This window comes from Spodoptera frugiperda, chromosome 24, assembly GCF_023101765.2.
Source record: "Spodoptera frugiperda isolate SF20-4 chromosome 24, AGI-APGP_CSIRO_Sfru_2.0, whole genome shotgun sequence".
NCBI classification, from domain to species: Eukaryota; Metazoa; Arthropoda; class Insecta; order Lepidoptera; family Noctuidae; genus Spodoptera; species Spodoptera frugiperda.
In genome coordinates, this window is record NC_064235.1 from 2626272 (window position 1) to 2650932 (window position 24661).

A 24661-nucleotide genomic window follows, 5' to 3' on the forward strand; every position below is an offset into this window, starting at 1 on the left:
AGTGACTGGATGACTGGTCACTAAACGATGTTGTGTGGGTTCTATTGGCCTTGCATGTCTTAACGGGACCCGTATAAGAATTAGTTTCATTTTTATTTGAGGAGAATACAGAAAGCCATCCAATGAATTTTCCTGTCCTGTTTATCAAGCCTTAAAGAGGGAACTTACCGATGTTATAACAGCGAGCCCATGTTTGAGGACCTTATGATGACGTAAATTTTACTAAAGTTGCTGCTAACTTTTGAACGCATGCACGTGGAAACAAAGGATTATTGATAATTTGGACTTTCGTGATTTGAATGAAATATAAAGTTTTTTTGGGGGCCTCATAGCTCGGGGGCCCCGTATAATTGATACGGCAGATACAGCGCTAGCTACGCCCCTTAAAACGGGTAAAATAGGGGATGAAAGTTTGTTAATCAAAGTCAAAATTATATTATTATATTTCAATTAGACCAGGAAGGCACTTTTGAACGTCAAAATAATTTTAAACCGATCGGACTGGGACTTTGCATGCATAAAGCTACTGTGACGTAGACATCCTCTTAGAAAAGATTTTGATAAATTCCGTTAATAATAATTAATATTTCTTAACGCGAGCAAATCCGCAGACAAAATCTAAAACAACGCTCTACTAGTTTTTAACTAACAAATGAAACTCTTGTTTGTGAACAATTTATTAAAAGTTGATTGAAAAATGAGTTCACCGTATACTAAAAGCGCTTGAAAGAATAGTTTTCTGCACAGAAAATAAACATGGCGTCTATTTTTGCGCATGTTTACTTTTATTTATAGTCTACAACAAAGTGTTGTGTGTGCTTTTGTTTTCATTATTGAAAGTGAACAGGGGCGTAGCTAGCGCCGTATCAACCATATCAATTATACGGGGACCCCAGGTTACGGTTTTAAAAAAAAAAATAAAACCTTCCCAATTTTTAATTTCATATCACAAAAGTACAATTTATAAGTAACTTTCTTTTTCGCGTAAAGCATGCGTTCTAAAGTTGGCAGCAACTTTAGGAAAGTTAGATTTAGATTTAGATTTCAGCCATGATCGTCCCACTGCAGGGCAAAAGCCTCCCTACCTTCCTTCCACTCCTCTCTATTTAAAGCTTTTTGCGGCCAATCCTTGTCATAGATGTCGAGTTCGTCCCGCCATCTCCTTCTGGGCCTGCCGCGACGTCTGTGGACGTTGAGCGAGCTCCACTCAGTAGTGAGTTTAAGAAAGTTAACGTCTATAAAATAATAAGGACCTCCGAACATGGATTCGCAAAGAAAAATGGGCCCCTAAACTTATTTTAAATGGCCCCCGCCAAGACACGCTCCGACACTGAAAGTGAATCAGCTTTCTGTTGATTTAAAATGAAAGGTTGATTAATTATGTGATAGACAACGCTTTTTGTATTTTGCAGTAGAATTGTTTAATGTATATTTTGATTCGTATCTTTGATCTTCTGTTTGTGAAAAAAAACGACATTAGATTAATTAATAAGCGCTACTGCCATTTAGCATGGAACTGTTCGATTTTGATATCCGTGACTCACAAAATATAATCGTTTTTGGATTTCAAAATTCTCATAACATTTTTTTTGTGTGAGCCGATAAACGAGCAGACGTATCACCACGCAAGCAATCGCCACCGCCCATGGACGCCCGAAAAACCTCAGGTGATACACGTGTATTGCCAGCCTCTTGGAGGTTAGGAGTTTAAGGGTTTTTGGGGAACGAGGATTGGGAAGACTAGGAAGGGTAACTGGACCTCCAGTAACCTCACTCATATAACGTTAGCGTTGTTTCACGTAGGTTTTCGGCGTTGATCGCTTACCATCAGGGGCCTTAGTCTGCTATTACAATTGTGTCAGAATGGTCGATCATTGAGCAGTGCGAGAGGGACGGAGCTATGTAGGTTGTATAGACTAAGGCCCCAGGTGTTCGTCTGCTGCGGTTTGCACGTTTGCCCCCTATTCCATAATACAAGAAAAAAAAACAGTATCACCATACATAGATACCTACTATTACATACATACAAACTAACATCCTCACAAACATTCAGACTCTTATTACTAGAATATGATGTAAGTATTTACAGAATAAAGAACCTGTTTCCTGCAAACAGAAACACGTAAAATTTAATTTAAAAAAGAACTCAGTAATGCAATAACGCTTTCATCTCGTAATTACGAAATGTAAACAAACTCTGCTTATTACAAAGAGAATTACTGTTTACATTTCAATAATACAACGATTACGCATAGGAAACGGTCGTATATTGTCTGTTTGTATGTATTTAGGTATGAGTAATGTATGACATAATACGCATTGACATATTATTTGATTTTATTATAACTTTCGTGGGACATACTAAATTAATTATTATGTTATCGGCTTACTCACGTAACTGTTTGACGAGGAACTTGACTAGTTTCAACTTTTCAAGCCATGCTAGTTGCCAGTAGCAGCGCGATAATGGCCGCGTCGTATGTCGCGGAATGCTCCTCATGAATATGAGCCTCTAGCATGGCTTGGAACTAGTCGAGTTCCTCGTCAAACAGTTACGTGAGTAAGCCGATAACATAATAATTAACTTATTATTTGATGTTGGGAAAAGATTTAATAGTTTTGCTATATTTTCGAATGTCATGAGAATTAGCGTGGTGGCCCGGAAATTTAAGATTTAAGACGCAGTAAGCTTATAATTATGTAATTTTAAGCTTACTAAACTTCGATTCAATTCGCCATTACGATTCCTTTAATGACCAATACCAAAATTTATTGTTTGTTTTGCCACGATCTATAAACTTTACGGCAACGTGTGTTGCTCCTAATTGCAGTTTCATTGCCTCTACATTGCAGTTTCATTGGCTATTACAACTGAATTTCAGCAAACTAATTAGTAGAGCGATAATTATAGGTTTTAGGATTTGTGCTTATGTTAGGTAATCAAGGTATATGAGTATAGTTAGACAAGTTATTTAGTACTAGCGATATACTACATAGTATTTGTTTTTTTCAGAAATAAATAAATACGTGTCTAATATTGTAAACTAATCTACATCCTTATTTTTTTTTTAATTTATAATGAGCCGACGAATCACCCGATGGTTTGAATCGCCGCCGCCCGTGGATAGGGCGTCGCCGGCCTTTTGGGGGTTAGGAATTTAAGGGTTGTTGGGGAATCGGGGATTGGAAAGGGGGTAATTAGGCCTTCGGTAACCTCACTCACACAAGGAAACACAATACAAGCGTTGTTTCACGTCGGTTTTCTGTGAAGCCGTGGTATCACTCCGGTTGAGCCGACTCATTCGTGCCGAAGCATGGCTCTCCCACACTTGATATATCTTGGAGGATATTTATTTCTATTGCAACGCAAAACTAAAAACACCTATCCATAATTTCAATATAAAGATGACATAACATACCCTTCACACCAGAATTAACTTCAACTTCAACGTCACCTTTTTTTATCCCCGAAGGGGTAGGCAGAGGTGCACATTATGGCACGTAATGCTGCTTAACAATTATTTACACCCAATTATCGCCATTTGTGTTATAAGTCCCATGTAATAGGGGGTGAGCCTATTGCCATATACCGGGCACATTTCCAGACTACGTGCTACTACTGACACATTTTCAAAAAACCGAAAAAAGTCCAGTAATACTTTGCACGACCCAGAAATCGAAAGCGAGACCCCATGTCCGGCAGTTGCACTTGCGACCACTCGACCAGGGAGGCAGTCAAAAAAGTAAAGATGACATAGTAATACTCCACACTACCCTACCTACCTCCACACCAGAATGAACAACAAATATTGACTCAGCTGTTTGTTTGTTTGTCCACAGATGAACGAGGGAGCGGCCCTGGTGTTCGCTGACGAGCTGAAGCAGACTCTGGACAGATATCTGTTTGGCATATGCCCTCAGAGCTTCAAGGTAAATAGATTGGCCATATATTAAACAGGGAATTGAGGTGACGGTTTCGTTTATTGAGTGGTTGCTCAACAAGGGATTTCTTGAATTAAATAGGCGAAGTTTTAGATAGATTTACAACAGTAGTTCTTTAATCTTTTTCTTCTCCTTTAATAATAAATCTTCTGATTTGTTTCGTTACGGGATCCAAGACAGTCATTCATGTCCCTGGGACGTTGGACTTCAATGTTCCGGTGTTTGCATGGTTGTATCTACTGTAGATCCTGGTGCACAGGAGTTGCAGCGGTATGGGAGGCTGTGGCGGGCAAAAAAGTAGTTCTTTAATAATCAAATTTGACTGCACGGTTGGCACGGTAGCTGGGCAACTGGTTGCCGTGCAACGTGTAGCGGGTTCGATTCCCATACGGAGCAATTCTTTGTGTCATCCACAAATTGTTGTTTCGGGTCTGAGTGTCATGTGTGTTTTAACCGCACCCTTGACACAGGAGAAAATACTAATGTAGGGCAAAGTTTTTAAAAAAAAATAGGATTTTTTCCAAAAAAGAAAGCAGTTATTTGAGTCCCGGATTATGAATTTAAGTTGGAGAAATCAAGGATTGGGAAGATAAGGAAGGGTAGTATTACTCCGGCCGGCCCATTCGTGCTGAAGCATGACTCTCCTACACTTACAATGTAAGAAAAGGACTTTAGTTGAGTGAGTAGTCTTAACGTGATTATCACGTAAAGGGTATCAGGTTCGATTCCTGACAACACTTTTCATAATATACCATATGTATGTAACGCCAGAAATCTAAGACTGTACCTGTTTATGTTAGACATGTCTACTGTCCTACATCAAAGAGAGATATTTCGGTCACATCCTGCAAATCGGACGTCCGTTGCCGATCAAAATCGGACAGTGGGACGATAAATATTATTTGTTTATCGCATGCGTGACCTAATAAACGAATTATTGAGTCGTGTGGAAGTAGAATATCCAAATATTTTTATAATAACTATCGTGAGACATACTAAATTAACTAAAAATCACGGTTTACTCGCGTACATTAATGGAGAAAAGAGCGTACTCCTTTTTAAAAGGCGACAACGTAGGTGTAATTACCATCAGGTGACCCGTTTGATCGTTTGCCCCCTATTCCATAAAAAAAAACTACTAGTTTCGAGTCACAGAGGGACTCTTCATCATAAGCAGTGTGCGCAGATGCGGCGACGTCGCGCAACCTACTGGTTAAGCCTACTAGTTAATTTAAAATATCCAATATTAAAAGAATAATATAGATTGTGCGGATTATAGTCAATCTCTCGATTTTTATTTTGCATAATATGTAAGTAGCAAAAATTATTTTATTCAATGATGCAACATCTAATGACCGACATTCATCCAATCTTCTTTTCCTGGAAGCTTCATAATCATTACAGAAATGCAGTTTCAATACAAACCTCGCTCACAAGGATAAGCTGAAGTCATAAACAAGTCAGCGTACACTTCAAATACTTCTATAAATAACTTGGGAAATTGTTTTCACTTCAAACTTAGTGGCAGTTGCGAATAGGGTTGCCACGTCCTGTCTGGTCTGCCCGACCAGGGACCTTAGTCTGCCTTAGTCTGATATTACAATTACAATTGTGTCAGAATGGTCGATCACTGAGCAGTGCAAGAGGGACGGAGCTATGTTTGTATAGTTAAAAAACTCTTGCACTGATCAGTGATCGACCATTCTGACACAATTGTAATTGTAATATCAGACTAAGGCCGATAAGGACCCCCTGATGTCCGATCCGGAGCTGTGGAAAACGTAAAGGGCTACCGGAGTTCCAGCTCAAAGCAGGAGAAGGAATGGGGTGGTTTATAGTTAGTAAGAGTCTGACAATCTCTACCGCCTCGCCCAAGGCGGATTGGTTGATTTTCCCCCTCAAAAAAAAACAACAAAAATGGCTCCGAACGGCATTTCAGTTTTAGTGTCCCATCCGAGACTAAACTGTAAAAGTAGGAATTAAGTAGGTACCTAGAACTCACCCTTCCCGCCCCTCAACTCACGCAGCGCGACTTGCGAGCACGTTACAACGTTTGGTTTGACTTTTGCAACCATAATATTGTATTTAGGTGAAAAATACCAGTATTTTTTCATTCCGTGATAACAAAGTAAAATTACTTGAGACGCACACAATATTACGGGACAATGCCGGCCATCTGGCAACCCTTTTTTTGAGGGAGGAAAATCATCCAATGACTTCTCTCGCCAGGGCGAGGCGAAAAGGAGTGTCAGACTCTTACTGACTAAAAACCACCCCATTCCTACTCCTGCTTTTTGAGCCAGAGCCCCGGTAAACCTGCTAGGTAGTCCGCAGCTCCGGATCAGGCATCTGCCCTACAGGACCCCATCTGGTGGTCTGATGGCTGTTTGAGGCGCGCGCGGAACGCGACATGTCGTACGCACGGGTCTGGTTCTGGTCGGGCGGCGAGTTACCCCTACTCGCCGTCCGCAGACCCGCACTTACGGTATGGGCGAAGATCGTATCTGACAACCCTAGTTGGGAATTATAAACGTTAGCAGCGTTGCGCACGCGTCAAGCCGTCAGTCTTTAAATTACGCGCGTTTCCAATAAACAGCGGGGCATTTATAATTGTTTATGTGTTTGTGCTAAGATTGAGTGGGTTGCTGGCTGGATTTGGAGTAATTATCTACAGTCAGTCAAATTTAAAGACAAAGCATTTATTTCAATTAATCCTAAATTAGGCACTTATGAAACGTCAAATTGAATTGTCCGTCAGTTCGTCCGTCCGTCAGTGAAGCTAGGCGCTGAGACGGGGTAAACACAGAGAGCGCCCTAGGCAAGCACCTAAAGTACCTAATGCCCATTAGGTGTTTGCCTAGGGCGCTCTCTATAAATTTTTTTTAACGCCGGCGTCATTCTATGAATAGGACGCTTCGGCGCGTCGCGTTACGCGCGCACCCAAAGAGCCATGCCACAGACCACCACAGATGCGGCCGAATTGGGCTGCTACCTGATCCGTAGCTGTGGCCTACCTAGGTTTTGCCGGGGCTCTGGTTTAAAAAGCAGGAATAGTAACAGGGTGGTTTTTAGTCAGTAAGAGTCTGACGTTTCCTCTCGCCTCACCCAGCACCGGAGAAGCCATCGCATGATTTTCTCCCTTAAAAAAAAATATTGTATCTTCTACACAATCTCTAAGTCTCATGACATACATTAAACATATATGACATAAATTAAAAATGCTCATGCTTCGGCACTACAGGCTCGGCTCGAACGGAGTGATACCACGGCCTCACAGAAAACCGACGTGAAACAACGCTTGCGTTGTTTGAGTGAGGTTACCAGAAGCCCAATTACCCCCCCTTCCCAATCTTCCCAATCCCCGATTCCCCAACAACCCTTAAATTCCTAATCCCCAAAAGACCGGCAACGCACTTGTAACTCTGGTGTTTCAAGTGTCCATGGGCGGCGGCGATTGCTTACCAACAGTGCAAGAGAGACGGAGCTATGTAGGTTGTATAGCTCCATCCCTCTCGCACTGCCCAATGATCGACCATTCTGACACAATTGTAATAGCAGACTAAGGCCCCAGGTGATACGTCAGCTAGTTTACCGGCTTATACCTAAAAAAATACTAAATACTTAATATATTGATTGAGAAATGACAATATTATCGCGCAGTCTCGTTGGTTCCAGATGCCGCTCAAGGGGAAGAACGTGACGAATGTCGCCTGCGACCTCGACCTCGATCAGCAGGATCTGGCTGGCAGGTGAGGGTTTAAGCTGAAATGGACCTTAGTGTTTTAACTTTTAGGGTTAAATACCTATAATAATTCTTTATTTTTATACCAACATCCAAATTATATCAAGCTCTGTCTCCTGAACTAGGCAATACTTGCATCTCAGGAGGCAAAATTATAAATTAGCAGTTTTCTTGACAGATATGTCAAAGAAGAGACTAAGCTAATGGGATTTTCTCTCTGTCTGCTGGCTTACGGTGCTTTTCCACCAGATGTGCTATGTAGCCATGCTATGAAGATACAAGCTAAGCTGTGAAACTATGTGTCCGTCTCCACTAATATGGGTTTCAATTCCAGTGTCAGACAAAAGATATTTATATACCAATCAAACTACTGAGTACAAAAATTCTTGTATTGTGGAAAAAATTGCTACAAGAGGTCTCGGGTTCGATTCCTGGGTCTGGCATAGTCAGGCTATTTTCGGTTTTTCGAAAATTTCTCAGTAGAGTCTGGAATTGCGCCCAGTATATGGCAATAGGCTCACCCCCTATTACACGGGACTTATAACACAAATGGTAAAAAGTGGGTGTACATACATTATGTAGCGGCATTACGTGCCGTAATGTACACCTCAGCCTACCATTTTCTAAAAGGCGTGACATTGTCGTTGTATGGACAAAACTGTAACAGTAGCTTTTTCACTCCACAGATTGGCAACACTAGCACTACGTGCGCACACGGCTGCGCGGACTGACTGCGGCCGGTTCGCGGCAGTGCTCGCGAACACGCTCGGCGATCTAGCGCGCACCGCGGCTAACAGACAGCTTCTAGCTGCTGGTTTGTATATTACTAACTTCATTTTTTTATTATTTCTAACTGTCTTCAAGTCTAGAGTGAATAGGCTTTTAATAAACTAGTGCACCTCACCATCAACGATTACTACTTACCATCGGGTGGGATTGTAGTCAAGCATTAGTTTATATCGAATAAAAAAATATTTCTAAACGCTCTTCCTCTCTTCTACGAATTATATAATTTGCTGTGCCCGACAAGGTACATAATTGTGACTAAATACTGTATTTCCAACACCTGTATGGATGCAATAAATACTTGAAATTAGGCATATGGCATTACATGTCAAATAAGTTGATGAATAACCTGATGGTAAGTAATCAGCGCCGTCCATGGACACTCGTAACACTAAAGGAGTTGCGAGAACGTTGTCGGCCTTTCGGGCATGAGAAATTTAAGGGTTGTTGGGGAATAGGAAGATTGGGAAGTGGGGTTAATAGGCCTCTGGTAACCTCACTCACACAAAACAAGCGTTATTTCACGTCAGCTTACTCTATGGCCGTGCTATCACTGCAGTATAAACCTGCTAATTCGTTCAGTAGCGTCGCTAATCTAAAAACTACGTCACTTGTTCCAAAATCATCCAATGACTTCTCCCATCTTGGGTGAGGCATCAGACTCTTACTGACTAAAAACCACCCCGTTTCTACTCCTGCTTTTCGAGCCGGAGCCCCGGTAATCCACTAGGCAGTCCGCAGTTTCCAAATCCACTAGCCTAACGATAAAACAGACAATAATATATCTAAATACATAACACATAAAGTCATAATTCGTGTGTTCATAAATGCCTTGAACGATTTCGTCGAAACAGCAACAAAGTGTGAACTGTTAAGATATTTATGTTCCATAACTTATTATGCGAAGTGAAATCACAGCTGTACCTAGGGCTGCTAGATTCCGGAGCTGTGGACTACCTAGCGGGCTTACCGGGGCTCCGGCTCGAAAAGCAGGAGTAGGAACGGAGTGGTTCTTAGTCAGTAAGAGTCTGACACTCCCTCTCGCCTCGCCTTGGCGAGAGAAGTCATTGGATGATTTTTCCCCCTTAAAATAAAAAAAAGGGTTGCTAGATGGCCGGATTTGTCCCGGAATGTTGTGTGGTATCCCGTGTCCAGTAAATTATACTTTGCTGTCCCGGAATGAAAAAATACTAGTTTTTTTTTTCACAAAAATACAATACTATGGCTGCAAAAGTCAAACCAAACGTTGTAACGTGCTCGCAAGTCGCGCTGCGTGAGTTGAGGGGCGGGAAGGGTGAGTTCTAGGTACCTACTTAATTCCTACTATTACAGTTTAATCTCGGATTTTTTTTTTTTTTTGAGGGGGGAATGTCGTCCAATTACTTCCTTCTCTCGCCAGGGCGAGGCGAGAGGGAGTGTCAGACTCTTACTGACTAAAAACCACCCCGTTCCTACTCCTGCTTGTCGAGCCGGAGCCCCGGTAAGCCCGCTAGGTAGTCCGCAGCTCAGATGGGACACCAAAACTCAGATTCCATTCGTGGCCCTAGAAATGTCCAGGAAAAGATCAGTCTGGATCTGGAAACCCTAGTTGTACCTACTCACGGGAACCAATCGTTCATAGCGAGAGAACATTAAACATGAAAGTGTGTTGTTCACTTTTGTAGTTTATTTTTATGGCATGTTTTGTGTAACAAATCTTCAGGAAACTATGGGTAAAGTTAAGGAATTATGGCTGTTATTTACTTTATACTTTACAGTTCTCTTTCTGCAGCTTTGCCCACATACGATACTAGTTAAGTTGTGATTGCGAATATTGGAATGAAGAATAGCCTATGTTAGTCATTGAAAAGAAGAAGTTTGATATTTATTCTTTGAAACTTTTTTATGGTATAAGCCGGTAAACAAGCAGACGTATCACCTGATGATAAGCAATCGCCGCTGTCCATGGACACCCGAAACACCAGATGCGTTACAAGTGCGTTACCGGCCTTTTGAGGGTTAGAAATTTAAGAGTAGTTGGGGAATCGGAGATTGAGTTATTAGGCCTCCGGTTACCTCACATACACAACGCAAGCGTTATTTCACGTCAGTTTTCTGTGACGCCGTAGTATCACTCCGGTCGAGCCGAAGCATGGCTCTCCCACACTTTAAAGTTTAGAGCATAATTAAATATATTTTTGTTTTTCTTTTCACAGCAGCGAACAACGAGCAGAAGAAACGGAAACTATCAAAAAGCCAGAAGATGAAGATTCAAGCGAAACAGAGGACTGCTCTCGCTGTCAAGAAGAAGGCAGCCGCCGCCGCTGCAGCTGCTGCCGCTAAAATGTCCGCTTAAGACACAAAGACTACTTTTATAAGCGATCAAACATGCTGAAATTATTGGGGCATGTATAAATTTTTTATTCAATACTTTTCGAATCTCTTCAAAGCCATCACTGTAGTTTGTAAGGTTCTATTCGCTATTTGATTAATATTTTATGTTATGTATTTTATGTATTATATATTTTATGGAATAGGGGTAACAAGCAGATGGGTCACCTGATGGTAAGCGATCAGCGCCGCCCATGGACACTCACAACACCAGAGGAGTCACAAGTACGTTGCCTGCCTTTTAAGAAGGAGTACGCTCTTTTCTTAAAGGTTTGAAAGTCGTGTCGGTTTGAAAATCGTTCCATTCTTACTCCTGCTTTTTGAGCCGGAGCCCCGGTAAACCAGCTTGGTAGTCCGCAGCTCCGGATCAGGCATCAACCCTACTGGGTACATTTGTGGTGGTCTGATGGCTCTTTGACGCGCGCGTGTCTGTCTGGTCTGATCTGGTTCTGGTCGGACGGCAAGCTACCCTTGCTCGCCGTCCGCAGACCCGCACTTACGGTGGCCGGAGATTATTATATGACTTGAGTATGTTTTTTTTAAGATGTATGTATTCATTGTAAATGTTCCTAATAATTATACATATTTATTTGGTGGAAAAGTGTGAAAGGTTATGTCTGTTTGTCTGTCTTAGTTTAAGTGTAAAATGTTTGATAATACGATGTATTAGTAACCGTAACTTAATCTTAAACTGTCTAAGGGCTTAGTACGAGTTTGTTTTACGTTTAACAAGACCGAAACGAGAGCGCGTTCGGCGCTCTGTACCCTTCGTTCGGCGTTTTGGTTGACCGGCTAGAATAAACCAAGCAATCAGAGCGCGCTTAGGTAAACGTTAAGCAAACTCGTACTAAGGGTACAGATTGGTTAGATCATTCAAGCCGGCCAATCAAAGCGCCGAGCGTGCTCTCGTCAAACGTAAAACAAACTCGTACTAAGGTTACTGTTATGTTTCGTAGCCTAAAATGATCTTAACGCTGAAATATTATGTACTTCTTATTTGTGAATGTCGTGGTGCAGTGTTGTTTAGTTAGGAATAAAATCTAAGTAATCTTATAATAACAAATATGTATATTTATATCTATAAATTGACTTATTGTTGTTAGTCATAGTCATTTGAGCTAGAATGCTAGATCGACTATTGATTTATTCAAAGCGATTACTTTAATGCATTATAAAATTAAATGTGAGAATAACGAACTATATTTAATTATAATTTTATTATAACTTTCGTGAAACATACTAAATTAATTATTACGTTATCGGCTTACTCACGTAACTGTTTGACGAGGAACTCGACTAGTTTCAAGCCATGCTGGAGGCTCATATTCATGAGCAGCATTCCGCGGCGATTGTCGCGCTGCTACTGTTACTTGTTCCTCGTCAAACAGTTACGTGACTAATAAAATAGTATGAACTATGAAGTCATAAATTATCATTTATGACTTATGAAGTCATAAGTTATCATTTATGACTTATGAAGTCATAAATTATCATTTATGACTTCAAGTACTAGGTATATCATTGTTATTATGTATAAAGTAAGTGAATGGTGCTTATATTGTCATAATGACAATTATTATAATAATAAGGAATTGATAAGTGAAAATAATGTATTTTTTATTTTTGAATTAAATATATTTTCGTTAAGTATTTTATTTATTCAATAAGCTTTTTACGCATCGTTTGTCCCTTCTTCATACTGTCAACAATATGTTTACAACATTTTATTTTTCTTCTCCTCTAATATTATCTTCTGATTTATTTCGTTGCGGGATCCAATACAGTCATTCATGTGCCTGGGACGTTGTACTTCAGTGTTCCGGTGTTTTCATGATTGTATCTACTGTAGATCCTGGTGCAAAACCTACTGTATCACTTTTCTGCACCACCCTGAGGTTGTCTGGTAGAGAATACCATTCAGCATTAAGCCCGCCTATGTTCATTTTGTACATAAACTGTTAAATAAATAAATAAATTATCTAAACAAAAATATCCGAATAATGAACAGTCCCGATATTTTTATATTTAACTAAATATTGTGGTGTTGTCATTGCTGCTCATAGCTCCACTAAGTTCCTCTAATACTCCAACTCCTGAAAAACCACCCCTAAAATAACCCACTAACAATAACTTCTGTAAAAAATCTACTAAATTAGTAGGAACTTGTTATAAGCTGACAACATAACAACACAGACTTGACAATCTACATTCGTAACGCCAAACTTGACATATGCAATTTGCAATGTTATTCTTTTGCAAATAAGTAATGTCAAAATATTTTGTCAATTAGAAATTACATACAAAAAATCATAATTTTACGCATTAATTTCTTCTATAATCAAGTCACGCTGTACTGTTGTCGTAAGTATTTTAGTTGATATACGTGAATAAGCTATTCTTTTGTATTATTCATGTAATTTTGTCAAAATTCATCATGGATGATGGAAGGCGCAAATGCAATTAATTTGGTAAAATAATCAGTATAACTCCGTATTCTAGTGCTTATATTGCTAATAAATACTAAAAGCAGCCTACAAGTGGTATTAGAACATAAATAATAGCGCGTAAAAGAAAATTTTAAGCGTAAAATATTTATTTAGATTGTTTTAGTGAAATATGAGCGATGTAGCTACTTGTCTTATCAACAGTAAAATAACATCCCATCGTACGCTAAAACTGCAATAGTTAATTTTAATATGTAATCAAAAATTGTTTCTAATTATTTACTTGTTGTGTATGTTTATCTTTTTGCGAATAAGGATGCTTTTCCACCACAGATGTGCTATGTAGCTATGCTAGGAAGTAATAGTTAAACTGTGAGACTATGTGACCATTTCCACTGTTACTAAGTAAGACAATACTGCAATTATTTGTGCTACTACTGAGAATATTTTGAAAAATTGAAGTCCAGTAATTGACCCGAGAATCGAACCCTAGACCACCTGCCCTGCAGTCCCACTTGCAACCACTCGGCCAACAAGGCAGTCAAATCTAATTATAAATGTTTTAATAATTTCAGACTTTACAATAAATATAAACATGGATGAATCTATAGAAGATAGTCCTACTTTAAATGATAGTAACACAATCAATGAAGATATTGGCAACAAACATACTGACGATGGAGATGGCAATGTCAAAGAATTGGATCATTTAAATGACCATGATTATTTGTAAGTATTTATGTATTTAACTTTGTAGATTATTGGCGACTCCGGTGTGGTTCTATCCGCTTTACTTAGCTTGTATAAGTTATAGTTTGATGTTTTATAGCCTATAGCCCTTCCTCAATAAAGGAAATATCCGACACAAAAAGATTTATTTAAAATCAGAGTAATAGTTCCGTTTCTATGTTTGTTTGTCTATCATGCTGAGACTACTGAAAGGGTTTTGTTGAAATTTAGCAATATATGAGCTGACTTGGGTGATAGGACACTTTTTATCCCATGGTAACGCAGGCGAAGCCGCTGGCAGAAGCTGATGAGCTGCTATTTCAAAATTCATCATTCATATTTTTTATTTTAACTTGATTAGTCAGTTTTCCCACTACCTCGCTTTGTGGTAAGCAATGTTTCCCAATAATAACATAAAAAAATATTCTATTACAGCACCGCAGCCCTCATAAAACCATCCAAAGCGACAATAAAGAAACAATGCAAACGCTTACTAAAGATAACCCAAATTAAAGCAGTATACAACTGCAAATGCTGCGGTTACCGTACTATGAACAAGGAAAGATTGACAAAACACCACTGCGGTCTAATCAAAACTGAACCATGCACAAAATGTGATTCGAATAAGGTGCCAAAAGGGTACAAAAAGTGCCCAAATTGCACCTATATTAGCAGAAGTACGGTTAGTTTGAAAAATCACATGCGTATACATGAAAAGGGTAACCCTTATAAATGTACGGAGTGTGATTTCTCCGGTAAAGACTGCAGGTCCTTGATCCTGCATTATTGCAGAACGAGGAACTTGCAGTGCAGTTGTGGGTACCGCACTCATGTGAAGAAGCATTTTGAAGCTCATCTGCGGTCCCATACCGGTCTGAAACCGCATTCTTGTGCTATTTGCAGCTTTACCTGCGTTGATAAAGCGGTCTTGGCTAAACATATTTCGAAGAAACATAATAATGTTTAGTAATTATTTGATTATAAAATTAAGTTATTGGAAATTTTAGGCCTTATAGCCATCAGACCATCACAGATGAGGCCCAGTAGGGTTGATGCCTGATTTGAAGATGCGGACTACCTAGCGGGTTTACAGGGGCTCCGGCTTGAAAAGCAGGAGAAGGAACGGGGTGGTCACATTGGTACTTGCCGTTGGTAGGTTTAAAGCCCACACTTATGCATGAGAAGCGGGCGACTTAAACTTCCGGGTCACTACGACAATACACAGAATAACGCGAGCAACTCCTAGTTTTAAATATATTTTACAAAAAGTCCCATGTCTGCACAGGCCTTAGCCTAAGCAGAGGGGAAAATCATCCAATAACTTCTCCCGCCTTGGGCGAGGCGATAGGGAGTGACAGACTCTTACTGACTAAACACCACCCCGTTCCTACTCCTGCTTTTCGAGCCGGAGCCCCGGTAAACCCGCTAGGTAGTCCGCAGCTACGGAAAGTCCTTAGTCTAAGCTGTAGCTTCTAGTATTATAAAAATGTATTTGTTTTGAGTTCCTATAGTAGTATATTTATAACTGTAAAAAAAAATGAAAATTAATTTCTTTTATTGTAACTAGACAAGTTATTTAGTATACAGGGTAAATAAACAAAGCTAGATTCAGTACAGAGACAGTAGCTATAGTTATACTAAATTGTACGCTTTGTAACGAAGCCATATCTTTTGTAACTCAGTCGGCGCTAGACAACCAATGGTTGCTGTCTCTGTACTGAATCTATCTTTGTTTTCTTACCTGTATACTGAATAACTTGGCTTGTAAAAGTACTATGTACTAAGTAGATACTTGTAAAAGTATTAGAAAAATCTTTTTCTAAACAAATTGGGTGAATTTAGTAAAAAAAATGCAACGTCACGCCTTTTATCCCCGAAGGGGTAGGTAGAGGTGCACATTATGACACGTAATTTGGTATGACTGGCAAAATCATGTAAAAATTCTTATTGTAATTTAACTGTAGATATATTTATTGTTAATGTGTAAAAAAACAATATGAAATAAATGTTTTTATTATAAATTATTTTGTTTTATTGGTTTATTCTTAAGTTCATTTCGACCGTAACAATTAATAGTCGTCTGTGAGCCAAGTCAAAGTGTTCAAGATCATACTTATTGTTAAGGTCAAAAAATATTATTGTTGAAAAAGTTGTCTCATAGCTCGATAGATGGCGTTGCCGCAATTAAAAGCGAGCTATGGTTTCGTTACCGGCAAGACTATAAGGTAAAATTGATTTGTAAGACCAAAATATATACCAGCTTAGAACAGTACACAGAGGCGGTTTTATTTATTCACACCCCATCTTGTGTATTAGTAGGTCAGCAGATCACCTAGTAGCTTAGCTAGGAAACACAAAGTCAAAATTATTTATTTCAAATAGACCAGGAAGACACTTTTGAACGTCAAAACAAATATAGAAAAATAATTTCTATCTGTCGGTCAGTCCTCTAATTGCTTTATTTGCTCGTTCCAAATTGTAGATTCATATGGAGAAGAACGAGCAAGAAACTCCGAAAAATCTCTGTATTACAGGATGGCTGTATAGAAGTTTCAAATGTGTAAAAAATGAACATTAATAGCTACATAGCACGTCTCTCAGGAAAATCACCCTAAGGTAGTGTGTGACACATCCAATTCAGTAAAGTCCGTGGCAGTCCATTGCTGGACTTTGGGCCTCCTCTACATAAGAGGGTTTGCATTTCAAAAATCGCAGTTTGAAAGGTTCGGGTTTATCAGAGAGCGCTGCTGCCCGGTCTCTGTCTAATGTGTAGTCACTCAGTCGGGTATGATGGTGACATAATATATATTTTACTCACCACAGTACTTAAATCTGTTAAGGTTTGGAATAAAAATAAACAAGAGGTAGCTATACCTATAGAAATGGAGTAAATAAAACGAAAAGATATATAAAAAATGCGATGTATTTACAGAAAATCACTTGTACAAAATTCATTATTTGATTTTATTATTACAATACTATTTATCAATTATTATGTTGGTATTAAGTATAATTTTTACAAATTAAAATTGTTCCTTAAAAACTAGAAATCGGAGTATTTGACCACCCGTACTAAAATGTCTACTTGTTTCACAAAATAAAACTATTATTTATTATCAGTGGGATCCTTTACTAAAATTACATATTCACTACATTCTAAGTATAATTTTACACATTAAAAAAAAGGTATATCTCATTCTAATGTCATCATTAATGTGGTGGGTAGGTTTTACCGTCGAACCAAAAAAGTTCCTGAGAAAATTCGACATCGGTAGATGTCACTGGCGTAGCAAATTGTCATTTTGAATTTTCCAAAGTTTGAATAGAAAGGGTATAAATGCAAGATCAAGAAAAAAGGTAGTTATAGTATTAGTGAAAGTATTTTGGTAATTAATTATTATGTTATGGGCTTACTCACGTAACTGTTTGACGAGGAACTCGAATAGTTTCAGTAGCAGCGCGACAATCGCCGCGTCGTATCGCGGAATACTGCTCATGAATATGAGCCTCTAGCATGGCTTGAAACTAGTCGAGTTCCTCGTCAAACAGTTACGTGAGTAAGCCGATAACATAATAATTAATTTAGTATGTCTCATGAAAGTTATAATAAAATCTTTGGGAAACTCGAAAATGAACATTTACTCTTTCGATGCGGGCCTGTGGACACATATCTTTAGCTGCCAAACTAAACACCGTACTTAGAGTAATTTAATGGTTACTTAACCCAGTCCTTAGCAATTGTTTGAGAACAAAAATCGTTACTAAGGAATAGTTTAAGTAATCATTAAATGTCTCTGAGTACCACAGTAAGATATTTAGATATTTTTTTGAGAGTACTGTATATAGGGTGACTGGTAATTAGTGAACGATATTTTAACACGTGATTGTACTCATGATTACAAACAACTTTCCCGAAGATTTTTTTTTTTTTGTATACTCATTGGTTTTATTTTTATCACAATAACAATACAACAAAATTTCGTTAGCACGCACGCGTTAAGTTCCTAAATACAGGTGGTGCCTCGCTGCTAACAGCTGATCATACGAAAAAACGCGCGCGTGATAATTTGTTATTGTGATAAAAATAAAACTAATGAGTATACAAAAAAAGTTTCTTCGGGAAAGTTGTTTGTAATCATGAGTACAATCACGTGTTTAAATAACGTTCACTGATTACCAGTCACCCTAAATAAATTTGACAGTTTTTTAAATAGATCTTAAACTAGTAATACACTGTACGTACTATCTTGTACTAAAACAGTCGAGAATACGAAAATACTGTTACATATTTGAAACCGATCTAAGTATATTATAAAATACGCATCTAGGCTTATTGTTATTGGATAATAAGTCGTAAAGCTACCTCATAAGCACTATTTTCGTCTATCAGTACTTCATGTAATATTTTACTTATTCTATGAACCAAAAAAGGCTATTTATAAAAGGCTACTTTTTTTTTAAATATAGAGGCACAAGTACGCACTAGTCTTTTGTATAGAGAATAAACTAAAAAGATACTCTTTTATTAGGTCGACATTTTTTATGGTATAAGCCGGTAAACGAGCAGATGGATCACCTGATTGTAAGCAATCGCCGCCGCCCATGGACACTTGAAACACCAGAGGCGTTACAAGTGCGTTGATTTTGGGGTTAGGAATTTAAGGGTTGTTGGGGGATTGGGAAGATTGGGAAGGGGTGTAATTGAGCCTCCGGTAACCTCACTCACACAACGCAAGCGTTGTTTCACATCGGTTTTCTGCTCGGCCGTGGTATCACTCCGGTCGAGCCGGCCCAGCAGTGCCGAAGCATGGCTCTCCCACACTTACTCTTTAGACTCCGTGTTGATCTAGCTAATGTTAGGTATCCTAGTTTATTCTCTATACCTGTAATTACAAGTCCTATGTACCCTAGACATCTAGGTACGCATTTAATACCTAGATTCTGTAGTATGTCTTTAATATTATATAGATAAATATTGCTTATTATAAATAAATAGGAAGAGCTGCCTTCTGTACTTTAAGTATGAGTTTGCTTTACATTTGACGAGATCAAAACAAGAGCGTGCTTTTTTATGGTATAAGCCGGTAAACGAGCAGACGGATCACCTGATGGTAAGCAATCGCCGCCGCCCATAGACACTTGAAACACCAGAGGCGTTACAAGTGCGTTGCCGGCCTTTTGGGAGTTAGGAATTTAAGGGTTGTCGGGGATTGGGAAGATTGGGAAGGGGTGTAATTGGGCCTCCGGTAACCTCACTCACACAACGCAAGCGTTGTTTCACGTCGGTTTTCTGCTCGGCCGTGGTATCACTCCGGTCGAGCCGGCCCATTCGCGCCGAAGCATGGCTCTCCCACACTTACTCTTTAGATCCCATGTTAATGATAAAGTTAGGTATCCTAGTTTATTCTCTATACCTGTAATTACAAGTCCTATGTACCCTAGACATCTAGGTACGCATTTAATACCTAGATTCTGTAGTATGTATGTTTTTAATATTTTATACATATAAATATTGCTTATTATAAATAATTAGGAAGAGCTGCCTTCTGTATTCTTAGAACGAGTTTGATTTACGTTGTAAAGTACGCGTCCACAGACCCGCATCGTACGCATCGCACGCAACGGATTTTAGTTTGTCTTGTATAGAAACTCATACAACTGCGTCCACTGATCCGCATCGTACGGACCGCATCATCGGCAATACCTGCGATGCGTACTGATGACCTCATACGGAATCCGTTTGATACGATCCGTCCGATGCGTGTGATGCGTACGATGCGGGTCTGTGGACGCTTACTTGCGTTTTCGTTCAACTTAAAGCAAACTCGTACTAAAGTTACTGTTTATACCATCCTGCTGCAAAATCCTTTGCTAAAGCCACCCATCCATTTCCTAACGTTGCTTAACTTTGACACTTGGGTTACAAAATATACAATTTTAAAAACTAATTATAACTTAAGTTCTATGCTAATACTGTTTATTATTTTGGTCTGTATTGTGATAGGGGGTTCGATTCTAGGTTGGTTATACATACAGAATGTTGTAGAAAGGTGTGATGATAGATAAAGGGTGATTATTAAGTGGAAATTAGCTCTTTTTCAGTGTATAATGGCACTGAAGGGGTAGACAGAGGTGCACATAATACAATGTAATACCCACTTTTCACTAGTTATGTTATGAGTCCCATGGAATAGGGGGTGAGTCTATTGGTAGACCTGACGCAAATTTTAACTTCATCACTACAGATGATGCTCAGCACCACAGATGGGGCCCAGAAGGGCTAATGCCTGATCCGGAGCTGTGGACTACCTAGCTAGTTTACCGGTGCTCCGGCTCGAAAACCAGAAGGAACAGGGTGGTGTTTAGTCAGTAAAAGTCTGACACTCCCTCATGCCTCGCCCAAGGCCGCAGAAGTCATTGGTTGACTTTCCCCCTTAAAAAAGCTACCCTTTTTTCCATTAGATCCACTTAAATGGAAAAGCCTACATAATAACGGTCTGGGTATCAAACCCTCTCTCTCCCAAACACCTCTTTAACTAACTTCACGCCTTTCTACAACAGTACTAGTCAGTAACTTTAATCCCGAATCGATCTAACTGTGCTTACACCATCTACTACTAATAAATGCGTCAATTTAATTTGTTTGCGTACGAATATTACCTGTCTCTAAGTGACATAGTGGGATGATTTTTAAGACTTTTGTGAGGAGACATTGAGAGACTACTGTATTTTTAATAAAATACTTTTTGATGTCAGTTTGAGACTGTGTAGATGTCAGTATGAGCCTACTGTGATGTCCGTGTGAAATTCTTGTGATGTTGTTGTGAAACTGTGGTGACATTTAAGACTGCACATCACAGTCTCAATGTAGTAGCACAATAATTTGTTACTGCAAGACTGCTATGTTACTTAGAGACTATTGTCCTCACTGAAAGTTGAATGTGAAAGAATGTGATGTTATTGTAAAAGATTTGAATCTAATGTCAACATGAAATTATTGTAGCGACATTGTGAGACAATAATAATGTCACTGTGAGACTGCAATGCTAATGCGAGACTATTCTATTTTTTTTATATTTCGTACGCAAACAAATTAACTGTTTAGCTACAAAAATACTAGGTTATATATTTTGTACAATATTCTGTAGTTTTTTTCTTGTTTTTTTTATTAAGTTTGTCTAAAATGTCTATATTTATATAAAAATACGTTATACAGTGGTGCATAATCACGCTTAATCTAAGAAAAAGGTGTGGACAGGCGGATTGGGTGTTTAAACCCATAATTTGTTTATAGTTCACTTAAGTTTTTATAACGTCAAAACCACGCATTTTTTAGTTAGGCATCCACAGGCCCGCATCGCACGCAACGGATTTTAGTTTGTCTTGTATAGAAACTCATACAACTACGTCCACTGATCCGCATCGTACGGACCGCATCATCAGCAATGCCTACATGCGATGCGTGCTGATGACGTCATACGGAATGCGTGCGATGCGGGCCTGTGGACGCTTACCTTTAATACCCGAAAATGGTCAGGGTGAGGTTTTTCGAATATTTTACTGTGTAGTTAAATTCAAATGCGTTGCCGACCTTTTGGGGGTTAGGAATTTGAGGGTTGTTGGGGAATCAGGGATTGGAAAGGTGGGCCTCCGGTAACCTCACTCACACAACGCAAGCGTTGTTCCACGTCGGTTTTTATTAAGGCCGTGGTATCACTCTGGGGAAGGGGTAATTGGGTCTCCGGTAACCTCACTCACACAACGCAAACGTTGTTTCACGTCGGTTTTCTGTGAGGCCGTGGTATCACTCCGGTCGAATTGAAGCATGGCTCTTTGAACATTCTAATTCCGCCATCATTTTTGAGCCCTTTTCTCCAAAATATTAGCGTAATCAAATAGTGGTTCTCTGCCCACCTCTTCGGGTAATTTAGGCGTGAATTATGAAACTTAGGTGAACTATAAAACAAGTTAAAAACTATAAAGATACCGTAGCCGTTCTCTGAAGGCACTAATGAATATTTTTTTAAGGTAAATGTACCAGATACTATATTGACGGCGGACTACCTAGCGGGTTTACCGGGGCTCCGGCTCGAAAAGCAGGAGAAGGAACGGGGTGGTTTTTAGTCAGTAAGAGTCTGACATTCAGAAGTCATTGGATGATTTACCCCACAAAAAAAAAAAAAAAAAAAATCTGAGGCAACTTTCGATTCCCGCAAAGCAACTGTTTGTGTGATCCACAAATTGTTGTTTCGGGTCTGGGTGTGATGTGTATGTGAACTTGTATGTTTGTAAACGCACGCACGATACAGGGGAAAATGCTAGTGTGGGGTAATGTTTTTTTTTAATATTTTCAAAATTACTTAAAGCTTAATACAGGAGAAAATCATCCAATCAATGACGTTGGCGTCTGGTTAAAAAAGGGAAGGCTTTACATGTAAAACAAAGAATGGTTTTTTCATGTAAAATTTAGATAGAAAATCAGGATCTTACTAATATTATTGATGCGAAAGTTGTCTGTCTGTTTGTTTGTTTGTAACTCAATCACGTCAAAACGGTTTAAGGGATCGAGATGAAATTTGCATCAGGGGTAGATTATGATCCGAAACACAGACTCCGGCAAGGAGTTCCACTCCCTAGCAGTTCGCACAAGGAAGCTTGAAGCGAAGCGCTTCGTGCGAGTGGGTGGGATATCTACCATGTTACAAGTGCGTTGCCGGCGTTTTTGAGTAAAATAAAATCTCCACAGGCAATAACTGGTACATTTACCTTAAATTATTTTTTAAAATCTATGATAGCTGTCTAAGTTACGTAATAGTAAATGCATTAGTTTCCTAGATTACAACGCACATACGGATAAATAGAGCCATACAAAATAATACTACGTCAATACATTTAGTTTTATATGTATGTATAATATAAACATTACCGATAAACTGGCCTAGATGTTGGCAACATTCATTAAAATATATGTAAAGGGTTGCCATAGTGAAAAAATGAACACGAATTGTTGGGGGTTTTTTTTTGTTAGTTTTAATATTCGACGTTGAAATGAGAATTTAAAAGGATAATTTTTATTCCTTTTTGAAGTTTTTAAAATACGTATAGAGACGAAGATATCTTTCACGTAATAAAATCAATTATTATGTCAGAAAATTTATTATCATGCAATATTATTCAAAAATCAATCATAAAATCATTGTATATTAAAGCTGGAAATTGTCTAGCAACATAAAATATTATCATTATTAAAAAATCAGCTATAAAAATCATAGTCGCAAGGTCGAAATTCGTTTAGCAGTTTTAAAATGATAGGTTATTTTAATTAAGGATAAGATTACGATAAATTTTTAATATTTTTGTCCATCAGTTAGATAATTAATATTAAAAACGGCCATTATGGTCTCGATTGAATTGAAATATTATATAAATTTAAATATACGGCTGAACTTTTCGAGAAATGCTCGACTATTTTCAAAGCTGTATTGGTACTCATAACTGAGTAAATATGAGGAGTTTTGAGCGCAGTTGACTTAATATGCAACGTCACGCCTTTTATCTCCGAAGGGGTAGGCAGAGGTGCACATTACGGCACGTAATACCACTATACAATGTACACCCACATTTCACCATTTGTGTTATAAGTCCCATGTAATAGGTGGTGAGCCTATTTGCAGTTGCCTTAAATATTTTAATATCTAATTTGATGGACAAAACATAAAAATTATTTATCATACCCTATCAGCAGTCTTTTATAAAAATCATATAATTATAAAGTTCTAAAAATTAATGTCGCCAACACAAAACGAATTACAAATACAATGTTACCATAATAATAATGATATCACTTAACTTTTGGAATTACAATTTTTATATCGATCACAAAAATCCTACCACACTACCACAGTATATTGCCATCCTTAAAAACTAAAATTACATACAACATACAAAAACAAAAAAACAGAAACACTGTTCTAAAAAATAAAAACACAAACACAAAAGTTGCCAGTTGTAAAAAATTAGAAACTACTAAATTGTATATTGTATAAAAAAAAATACTGAGTGTTGCCAGTGTGGTGTTAAAAAAGCTACTAAAATACCTTGTCTTAGCTGTTGGGGATTGTGTCTCGCCAGGATCCGAACCAGCTAACGTTGTACATGCCTGAGTAAGGGTGCTTCCTTTTTTTGTGTAGCCGGAGTGATTCTTCCGATGCGTACCAGAATTGAGGATATTTGTCGAAGGGATACTTCAGTGGTTCTTTCACGAATGGCTCCGATGGATCGTCTGTAATGTGAGAATATATTTTTTATTTTTGTTATTAAAAATGGTGGCCCCACACTATGATTGTCTCATGTGTCGTGGGTGCATTTACGAACATACAGAAAACCGACGTGAAACAATGCTTGCGTTGCGTTTCGTTGTGTGAGTGAGGTTACCGGAGGCCCAATTACCTCTCTTCCCAATCTTTCCAACCCCCAATTCCCCAACAACCCTTAAATTCCTAACCCCAAAAGGCCGACAACGCACTTTTAACGCCTCTGGTGTTTTGGGTGTCCATGGGCGACGGCGATTGCTTACCATTAAAGAATTATAGTATGTAATCTGCGAAGTTTATTCGTTCGTTCGTTGAATTAGAGTAGGCTCCCAGGG

The 24661-nt window shown here is 38.7% G+C and overlaps 4 protein-coding genes across 7 annotated transcripts in view; 3 read left to right on the forward strand and 1 right to left on the reverse strand.

The window, feature by feature from the left end:
- LOC118278728 (uncharacterized) overlaps positions 1-10986 on the forward strand; it is a 28790-nt gene extending 17804 nt beyond the window's left edge. Inside the window, exons 2-5 of one of the 2 annotated variants that reach the window (XM_050703790.1) lie at positions 3841-3930; positions 7603-7691; positions 8371-8498; positions 10666-10986. In XM_050703790.1, coding sequence (XP_050559747.1) covers positions 3841-3930; positions 7603-7691; positions 8371-8498; positions 10666-10805 — 447 coding nt within the window. In that variant the 3' untranslated portion in view covers positions 10806-10986. The remainder of the gene's footprint in view (positions 1-3840; positions 3931-7602; positions 7692-8370; positions 8499-10665) is intronic. The other variant, XM_050703791.1, reaches the window with a different exon arrangement.
- The window catches only part of LOC118278720 (alpha-centractin), an 800945-nt gene that overhangs the window by 183721 nt on the left and 592563 nt on the right, over positions 1-24661 (forward strand). The window lies entirely within an intron of this gene.
- LOC118278675 (uncharacterized) overlaps positions 1-24661 on the reverse strand; it is a 37779-nt gene that overhangs the window by 6744 nt on the left and 6374 nt on the right. For 2 of the 3 annotated variants that reach the window (XM_035597987.2, XM_035597989.2), the window contains exon 6: positions 16921-24295. In XM_035597987.2, coding sequence (XP_035453880.1) covers positions 24117-24295 — 179 coding nt within the window. In that variant the 3' untranslated portion in view covers positions 16921-24116. Of the gene's footprint in view, positions 1-16920; positions 24296-24661 lie in introns of those variants that run through there. The other variant, XR_007706855.1, reaches the window with a different exon arrangement.
- Positions 13039-16285, forward strand: LOC118278676 (RE1-silencing transcription factor B). The gene is made up of 3 exons (XM_035597990.2): positions 13039-13201; positions 13860-14013; positions 14449-16285. Exons 2-3 carry the CDS (start codon positions 13880-13882, stop codon positions 14978-14980), a joined length of 666 nt encoding a protein of 221 aa, XP_035453883.1. The 5' UTR covers positions 13039-13201; positions 13860-13879; the 3' UTR covers positions 14981-16285.